This window comes from Pectinophora gossypiella, chromosome 8, assembly GCF_024362695.1.
Source record: "Pectinophora gossypiella chromosome 8, ilPecGoss1.1, whole genome shotgun sequence".
Lineage (NCBI taxonomy): Eukaryota > Metazoa > Arthropoda > Insecta > Lepidoptera > Gelechiidae > Pectinophora > Pectinophora gossypiella.
In genome coordinates, this window is record NC_065411.1 from 13788766 (window position 1) to 13798515 (window position 9750).

At 37.8% G+C, this 9750-nt stretch overlaps 3 protein-coding genes across 3 annotated transcripts; 1 reads left to right on the forward strand and 2 right to left on the reverse strand.

Moving 5' to 3' along the window:
* Positions 1–422: 422 nt before the first annotated feature.
* Positions 423–1765, forward strand: LOC126369276 (uncharacterized). Its single transcript, XM_050013634.1, has one exon. The coding sequence runs from the start codon at positions 890–892 to the stop codon at positions 1346–1348; it is 459 nt and encodes a 152-aa protein (XP_049869591.1). The 5' UTR covers positions 423–889; the 3' UTR covers positions 1349–1765.
* Positions 1766–1829: 64 nt separating this feature from the next.
* LOC126369248 (E3 ubiquitin-protein ligase RING1) lies at positions 1830–4532 on the reverse strand. The gene is made up of 4 exons (XM_050013593.1): positions 3705–4532; positions 3268–3440; positions 2681–2853; positions 1830–2379 (listed from the first exon to the last, which is right to left on the reverse strand). Exons 1-4 carry the CDS (start codon positions 4445–4447, stop codon positions 2335–2337), a joined length of 1134 nt encoding a protein of 377 aa, XP_049869550.1. The 5' UTR covers positions 4448–4532; the 3' UTR covers positions 1830–2334.
* A 1094-nt stretch (positions 4533–5626) lies between these two features.
* LOC126369159 (uncharacterized) lies at positions 5627–9205 on the reverse strand. Its single transcript, XM_050013453.1, has 2 exons — positions 9185–9205; positions 5627–6538 (listed from the first exon to the last, which is right to left on the reverse strand). Exons 1-2 carry the CDS (start codon positions 9203–9205, stop codon positions 5627–5629), a joined length of 933 nt encoding a protein of 310 aa, XP_049869410.1.
* Positions 9206–9750: the final 545 nt, after the last annotated feature.

The window sequence follows — 9750 nt, forward strand, 5'->3', positions numbered from 1 at the left end:
TAATTACGGAAATTCTAATAACTCCATATACAGTGAGGCCGGTACGCCGCGCCGGTAGGTAAAAGTCTTACTATGAATTTACATCATTATGCCAAATTTAATTGTTTTTCAGTTAGGAATTGGTTAGGTACGTAGGTAATAAGTATATATCTACCTACTAATTAATGCCATTTATGAATAAATGGCAGTAAGAAATGTAGGATTAATTCTGGCGTAAAGATTTAATATCTACCTAGTTTGTAGGAATTACAAACAACCGGTTCCGTCCGCAAGGGGCACGCACGGTTCATTGCTCAAGTCCAAGACCATTGTCTTCGCTCCACCCACCCCACCTCTATGATATTATTTCCCATGAATGAATCGCGCTATTCGCTACAACCGAGGTCACGACACGTTTTTTACCTGGCGTGATGTAATGCCTTCGCATTTTGAACACAAGTCACATTCTCAACGCGCATTTATTCCGCGTTGTTGACGCATTTCTAATCTTTCAGCGTAACATTACAGATATTTTTGGTAAGTTTAATTACTTTTTGTAAATGAGCGGCAGTTTTGAATCGTAATAAATCCGAGCATGCGTATTATCAAGTAGTCTAAAGTCGTCAACTCCGTGACGATACACACACACAAGCGGGCCGCAGTTTATTTACGCTCGCGCAAGAAATCGGTTCAGTGAAGTGATGTAAACCTATTTTTGTATTTAGTTAACCTCACATCTTACCTTATAGGTGATTCATCAACAAGTAGTTGAGCGGTCCTGTGTTGCATATAACTCAATGTTTTTGTCTAGTGGGAGGACGAAATACAAAATGTAAAATAAAGTGACGTGTGCAAATAAAATCGATAAGAAATATGGAAACGGTGAAGAGGTCACGCAAATGATAATAAAATGGATAATTGTTTCGCCGCTTGCGGCTCATGCGGCTGTGTTGATAATGAAGGAATAACCAAGGGCGACCTCGACCGGTTTACGGACAAAATTGAGAATGTTCTCAACGATGAAAAGGGAAGAAGGTTGTTTAGAAACTTCATGATTACCTCCAAGATGAAGGACGGCCGGCGAACGCTCAGCTTCTGGGAAGACGTCGAACGTTTACTTATTGGGAAAGACAGCTCGGAAACAATGTCACCGCGTAACTATCTCAGGGCAGTAGACAGATTAATTGACGATGCTGAAAGAATAGAAGAATTGGACTTCGCAGCCATGGAGAGACTAACCATCGCGCGGGACTCCGAAAACAAGGAGGAAATCAATGAAGTGCTAAAAATATTAAAAGTAGAAGCTACAAAAGCACTTAGAAGGGAATACGGTGCATTTAGAAGGCATTTTGTATTACAACAAAAATAAAATATAGCTTCAGAGACTAGTGCCTTGTGTTTTGTAAGCATTTTCAAAGTTCGCGCCAATTTGTGATATTAAAATTGAGTGTTGCAATTATTTACATTTTAAAGGCATGTTACACTATACGTAAAATAAAATACGATGCTTGCTAATAAAGTACAATCCAAGTTTGAACATTAGATTTAAAGTACCTACTCTGTGGATCCAAGACTGCCATGGTGTATGTAACATACCTTTGAGGTACTGCACTGATGTAATGTTACACAGTAAATAACCTACTTATTTTTGTTAGATATCCACATAATCCGTCCTTCACGCATACACGATTTTTTATTTATTTGTAGGTATGTTCCATGAAAACAATTTAAGTTGAGTTGGATGGCTAAAAGTTTTTGTGATGATTAAAACTGATTGCTTTTACAACCGAATTTCATTTATAACCTCTTAAATACTTACCTACCTATCTAATGAAATGAAGACAAAAACATTGCATAAAATAATGTTGTCATTTTAATAAAATAATAATTGCACAGTAAATTGTACATCTCTAAAATAATTTACATATGTTTTAGGATAAGCATTTTCACCAATTTCATTTAAAATGAGTGAGTTTTTCCACATTAATATATAGGAATGTAGACTCAAGCTATTAATCCCTATCAGGGCGCACACAAGTCGCCAGAAGGCAATTTGCAGCAACAATATCAGTAGTATAATACAGATTTACATTCACATTAATACATAAACATAAAATCTATAACTTCATTGTATCCTTATGACATAAAATATTAAAATCCAATTTCATTCGTCATTACATTAAATGTCATTAAGATAAAATACCAATACAACCTTATCACAAGAGTCCATGTCTCATTATAATTATCATCTAAAATATCAGATTTAAAATAATGGACCATTAAAACTTCATAAACTATATCACTGGATTGTGTAGTAATTTCATTTCTCATGCTGACCACTAAGCCTTACACTTTTTAAGTTTTCTTCCAAGAGTAGTACATTTCCAAAGGTTTGTTTACCTGCAATAAAGACATGAAAGCAATTTAATGCATATTTCCAAGATAACTATTGATTAATTTATCGATAAACACAGTCTGTAGCTTTGCCAAGTTACAAACAATTTGAACTAAATTGTTTGGTAATTTGTTTGTAACTTGGCTAAAGGTATTTTTTTATTTACCATAAATATATAACTGATACTAATTGTTTGCCAGCACAACATCAGGGGCAATGTGAGTGCTTAGTTAATAAACAAAATTATCATTTATTAAATGACTATTGCTACAGCTGTTAGGTATATCCTTGAATTCAAGTACCAACCTTCCAAAACTTATCATTGATCTGCCTTAGCGTCTGTGAACCAGCCAATGGAACAAACTGGCCTGGACTGGGGGCTACATAGATGCAGAAGTTGAGGAGACGGTATGCTTCTGGCAGCTCAGCATCCAGGTCCAGAGTCAGGCGCATCGCCAAGTACTTGCTTAGATGATCCACTGGAAAAATGAGTATTCATACATAAACAAAGGATTTTGATAAGTAGAAAGTGATGCTCAACTGTATTTTGTATATAAAAGAAAAAACATTTATTTCCACATTGACACACTTAAAAAACAATGTAATGTGTGTGGAATGTGGTATACACAGTTTTGTTTTAAGCTGGATTTCTGTGTAGGACGTAAATTATGTTTTATACCTATACCAAATCATACAGAGCCTGTTTTTTTACGTTTCATATTAGGTACTACAGGTAATTATTTTGTATGTCTTCTACATTTAGTCTGCAGTAGATTATTTATCTAAAACTTATTATAATACAAAACTTCCTTCACTTGTAAGGAACAACTGTGATACAACTAACAGTCATCAATCAATCATACTAGGAAAAATGCAATGCAAAATAATCTTACCTGAGGCATTAGCAGTGGTCTTCAAGTACCTGACGGAGCTGTCTCTCAGTGCTCGCATAAGCTGGTTGTCTCCGGTCATTTCTGTTGGATGCGGCTTGAACACCAGCTCTATCTCATTAGGGTTCAGTGGCTCGCCCTCGCCCTCAGTGTCCATTGAGTTTTCACCTTCAGTTCTGAAACATTTGAGTTGATCATTAGTATGGTTGGAGTATGTTTAGCATATTAGTGTTGACAGATTGAAGATTAAATTAGTTCTGATTATGATTTTTTGCCTCTAATAATGTTCTAACTAAAGTCAAGGGAGGTATGTACAAGCTACATATGACTATGTAGCTAAAGCCTGAAGACTTTGATATTATATGACACTTCTAGGTAGGTATGTAAACAAATTAATAACAGAAAGAATAATGATAACATTTAATATACAATAAACTGACCTGCCATCACTAGATTCACTCTCCTCACTGCGCTCCGAGGTTAAAATTGACTTTGCCCTCTTTGTAGTGCTTGTGTTTTTCGAGATTGAGCTGATATTAGAGGGCACAGGCGACGGTGTACTCCTTACAGAGGCGGGGTTTGACGTAGACTGGCCAGGGGTCGTCGGATTACCAGCAGACGATGTACTGTCCTTGGGAGCAGTTGAGCTACCACTCTGCTGACCAGCATCAGCAGTTCCACTTGAATTCGACGGATTACTACCGTCATCATGAGCCTTCCTCGACCTTTGAGGCCGGTTCTGCGACTGAAGTTTAATTCCTTCTGTTATGGAGTTCACTAATGACGCTTGTGAATGTGACATGTTTAGTTTAGCTAGTACACGCTCCTGGTGAGCTTCATACTCGTCTCTGCTTGGGTATATTTTCGATATAAGCAAGTCAAAATTGGGGTCGGGTCGTAGTGACCGCTTTGACACCAACTTCTTACGACACGTCGGACATTCTTTGTTACCCGAACGTAAGGCTGTTATAATACAGTCCGAACAGAACCTGTGAAGGCATTCCTTCGTAGTCATAGTCTTTTTCAACATATCTAAACATATTGGACACATCAATTCGCTGTGCAAGCTTCGCGGGGATACCGCTATCTCGGTAGCGTCTGTAATCACTTCTTGCGGCGTTCGATGGAGCTCGTAGAGGGACAGCTCCCATGTTTTATTTTGAGAAGGCTCTGCCGACGACATTTTTGTTATAAATCACGTTTTCTACTAAACTAAATATTTTCTGCGACAAAATTGACAAACAGTGCCGCTTCCACCATTTTGAAGTGGAATGAATGAAATAATTGAATGAATGTATTTCTTGCTTTTTTATTCATTCGTTCTTTTACTTTTTCTAACAAAACCGGTAACTATCGATAATATTATACCAACCTAAAAGTATTGCCGAACAGGAAACAGGAAAATAAAACACGAACTAGACTAAAATTTTTGAAAAATATTTGGGTTCTTTTTAGAAAATATTTGAAAAAATGTTGTGTCTTTTTTGTATTTGTGGCGCTGTAGAAGAAAGAGTGTGGCGTAAAAATAATTATGCACGACACGGCGCGTAATTTTAAATGGGTAGTAGGTGGGTCCCATATTTTTCAAAGTAACATCAGTAAATGACAACAAATGTAATAACTCTGGTTTATACCGTAGTTTCTCTTGAAAGTTGAATAATTTGTTTGTAGTCAAGTAAAACAATCCGGGCCGAAGTAATTAAGCACGACTTCACAACTGTCATTCATCTTGCATGCGCCAGCGCAGCTTGAATATTGAACTTGGGAGAGTCTAATGAATGTCCGTTTGAATGATGAAGTGCATATTTTACTGCGAACATGACCCCTTTACCATACGTTTAACTGACAAATGCATCTTTTAGTACAGGCCTACGTAAAAAAGTAGATACTTAAAGTATCTACGAATGTGAAATTGTGATCACTAAAAAAAGACAGATCTAAAGTTTACGTTTTCTTTTTTCTGTTTAACTTATTAAAGAAAAATGTAAGTACGACATACACGTTACCACGTTTTTCTATGACGTCACAGGTTGCTTTTTCATACAAAGTCCATAATAATTTCGTGTTTTGACGTTTAGTAAAAAAAGTAAAAAGCAACTGATTTGACTAGTTGGAAACTACCCTATTCTTGTACCATTAGTATCTAGGTACTTACTTAGGTATACAGAGAACATTCGTGATTTCCGCAGACATCTTATTGTTCTAAAGTATTTCTATTAATGATACACATTACCATTGTTACAAATTCTTTAATAAAATAGAGGAATTTATTATTCCAGGGGCTAAGTAAAATATTATAAATAATTGTCGTCTTGCTCATAAAATAACACCTAAGTACTTAAAAAACAAATTTTCATTACGTTCAACCGCTTACCGCATATATTTGATTAGTAGTGGGCATTTGTTGTACTGGCACTAAATAGTTGTTTCCATTGCTCAGATTGGTGTTTGGGATTGGCACATTATTGGCACTATTCACCGGCACCATGGCATATAATGTACCAGGGTTCTGATTTGTATTCGGATTCTGGATTTGAATTGGGTTCATTGGTCTTGGATTTTGGTACAGTGTAACCAGGTTGGGATTTGCAATCAATGTAGACTGAGGAACTACTTGGGCAACCTGTCCAGGCCGCAAGATAACCTGCTGGGTCGGTGGCTGATTCACATACATCTGGTTGCCTGGTTGCTGACTGACGTAAATTGGTTGTTGATTAGTGAATCCGGGTTGTTGATTAGTAAATCCAGGTTGTTGACTAATAAATCCGGGTTGTTGATTAATAAATCCGGGTTGTTGATTCGAAAATGCGGGTTGTTGACTTACTAAAATAGTTTGCTGGTTGGGCTGCGCGAGTAATACTTGTTGGTCAGGTACAGCTGGTTGATTAACAATTTGTGGTTGATTTTGAACGGGCAAGATTGCCTGGTTCGGAACGTTAGGTGTAAGGTCTTGGTTAAGTAGCTGGTTTGGCAATATTGGTTGACTCTGACTTTGGGATTCGATTGGCACATTCCTTGATGGTTGGTTGGTCTGGAAAGCCGAGCCGATTTTCAGTTGTTCTCCATTCAACTCATTGTTTCGTCTGCTGTCTGGGTCTACAACTGTACTAGTTATAGGTTGCGGTGCAGGGTTGCCTTGGCTCATTTGGTTGTCTTGGGCTTTCTGTTGCAGGTCTTTGAGGGCTTCAGCGGAGATGAAGACGCCGGGGACGAAGTTCTGGCTGCCTTCCGAGAGTGGTTGTCCAGCGACAACCAGAGCGACTGAGACGATGACCTGGAGAGAAATAATTGATGCAGGATAAATAAGAAATTGGTTAGTTTGTAATAAAGCTAACATTTACTTTACAACATACGCGAATATATACAGGGTGTTACAGACTTCGTAACGAAAACTTTGAGGGATGATTTGACCATGATTCTCAGTGGATATCAAGTGGAATTTTCTGTCGCAAAAGTAGGGAACTGAAAATAATTGAAACGGAAAATTCCACTTGATATTAACTCAGAATCATGGTCTGAATCTTCCCCCAAAGTATTCCTTATGATGTTGCTTGAAGGGTTTTGATGAACCACAACGGTGACAGACCGAAGTATTATATGCCTATTATAATTAGTCCATCATATTTCTCGCATCTCAACGACAAACACCACTAACAAAGGGCGTGCCCAATTGTTCTGTTGGGTCGAAGGCCACTGCCTACTTTTGTATTTTATTGGTTTATGATGATTGTGATAAGATTGTGAGAAGCGTGGTAGCCCAGTTGGTAGAACTCTTGCTTCTCACTTCGAGGTTACAGGTTCGAATCCAACACAGGCCTAAACCAACGATTGTCAAATTTGTTTTCGAATTCATGTTTGGATCATAAATGATTATCACGTGCTCAGCGGTGAAGAAAAACATCGTGAGGAAACCCACATTCCCGAGAAATGAATTTTCGGAGGTATGTGACCTAACCTGTATTGGGCTGGTTTTCCCTTCGAGGGTTGGAAGGTCTGATAGGCAGACGCTTCTGTAAAAACCAGACCTGTCAAATCTTCAGGTTAGGTAAGTGGACCCCGTGAAAAACGGGATAATAGTGATGATGATTGTGATAAGATTCCCACACGGCAGCTATAACACATGGATATGACATACAGTTGATTGATAATGTTATCGCGCATGGTATGCTACGGCTGCTTATCTATGATATAACAGGCTCCCATTCTTTAGAGAAATCTTAATTATAATTGTAATTAAAGATGACTTAATACCCGTCTTGTTCTATCTTTCCAATTGATTAGAAGACTGACCCGTGGACGTCTGTAAATCCGACAGAACAGGACAGGTACATGGAACTTTTGATTGAGACACGGTTTCTGGACTTTCGCAATTCATATTCATAGACGAAAGTTAACAGTGTGATTTCTAAACATAAAATAAAAGGTGTCACAAAATGAACAGGTATAATTTTGATTATAAATAATGTGAAAGTGGTGTGTCAGGCTGGTAGCAAGTGGAATTCCGTGGTGTCTGCCTATCCCAACGGGAATTAGGCTTGGGGGGTTAAAATGCCACATCGAAGCAATTCATCTAAGATAGCAATATTGCTATTTGACATTTGTATGCATTGCGCACTTACTTTTATATGCGCAAATGTCAAATTGCAATATTGCTTTGTTAGATGAATTGCTTCGATGTGGCCTTTTAACCCCCCCCCCCCCTGATCTTATATGTATATGTAGGTATGTATGCACGACCGTCCGCGGTTGCGCCACCATGCTGTCCTAATGAGATAGACCTCAGGAAAAACCGCATGCAAACTCATTCAGGGTTCTTAAGTTTAGTCTGAATTTACGTAGGTCATACAACTTTAAAGTAATTCTTGTTCCACTCGCGTCAGACAGAGTATTGCGGGGCGGAAGGCAAGAGGGAAACAACTAAGTACTCTATTTTTCCCTAAAAAGTAGCATGGAGAATGCTACACCGACAAGAGCGTGGCTCTTAAATTAATGTTATTAAAACTTACTTTAATTCCTACTATGCATGTCATAATATCATAGAATAAGTAGGTACGTTAAGCCGTTGGTCCCGGTTACTACTTACTGAAGAACGTAGTCGTTACATGAGTCATGTCAGGGGCCTTTGGCGGCTCAATAGTAACCTTGACACCAGGGTTGATGAGGTTGGTAATCCACCTCACAACCCACACGATAGAAGAAGAAGTAGGTACTAATTTTAGTAGGAACGTTTTTGATTGTTTACGTCTTTAACGGTAGACTGAAAGAATTATGTGTATTAATTATAATGTTGCAAGCATAAAATGACTCAAAGAGGCGGCTAATAAATGTTTATTTTGCTGAAGGCGGTCGTTTGTGTAAGCAATTCATTTAACTTCACATAACATTAACAAAAAATATGACTGTCATAACCGTAAGTCATAATAAAAAAAGTTATCCCTAATGGGGTGGGCAGAGTCACAGTAATCAAAGACAACTTTCAGCCACTGTGGTGCGAAGTCCAAAGATGGAGACGATGAACGTTGTGACCATGGAATAAGAAGACCAGGTTTGCTCAAAACTGACAGCTAGCATTTCAAGGGTAGCCCAGCTGACGTCATTCGACCCTGCGTTGCCATTTCGTAAAAAATAAATTACCCACGTCCAATGTTTTAATTTACTTTGCAAGGAAATTTTGAACTTTTAGTAAAAGTTTTACGTACAGTTTTGTATATGTGACAAATAATAGTAAGTAATTAAATAGAATAGTTCACTTAATTTTCAATAATAAAATTGACGTCCTTGGAATGTTGGAGGTACCAATTGACCAATTGAAGACATGCCCGGGAAGACAAGCAGCTCAACATGACACTTGATGTGGGTCAATTTCTTCGACAAGTCCAGGAATAACAGTCAAATACAAATAGGTAACTAACAAACTTACCAATAATATGTTGCCGTCCATTTTGTTCGCTGTACAGGTTATGAATGAATGATGAACAAGTTAATTTTCTTTTATAGGTCATTTAGAAAACAATTAACGACTGTTAACGACTCACAAATTTCCCAAAATACACCTCCGTTGCGTGATTAACGGTAACGTAATTGTCATAGACTTGTATATTTAATACTTGGTATTTCCTTTAAAGTCTTGGCCTCAGCGCTCTCCATTTGTCCGGCCAAGTAGTTAATGCCATTTGCGGCAAATCCACAATAAGTCACGTCAAAAAAATGCTTAGTAGTTCCATATTTAAGTAATGAGAGAGTGAGGGTGGTTTGGTGTCAAGAGGATTTGTCCAAATCTAAATACTTTCAAGGAATGGTTGATAAAACCTCTTCGGCCGCCTCAATAATTATCAAAGTTTCGTAACTGGTCGCCAAAAAGGTAATTTCAATATAGGTACTTACTTACCTAATGTTTAGTACTTATTGCTTGTTTAGTCGCTTCTGTAAAAAACCGTACCTGTCAAATTTTAAGGTTAGGTAAGGCTATGGAGATACTAATTGAAT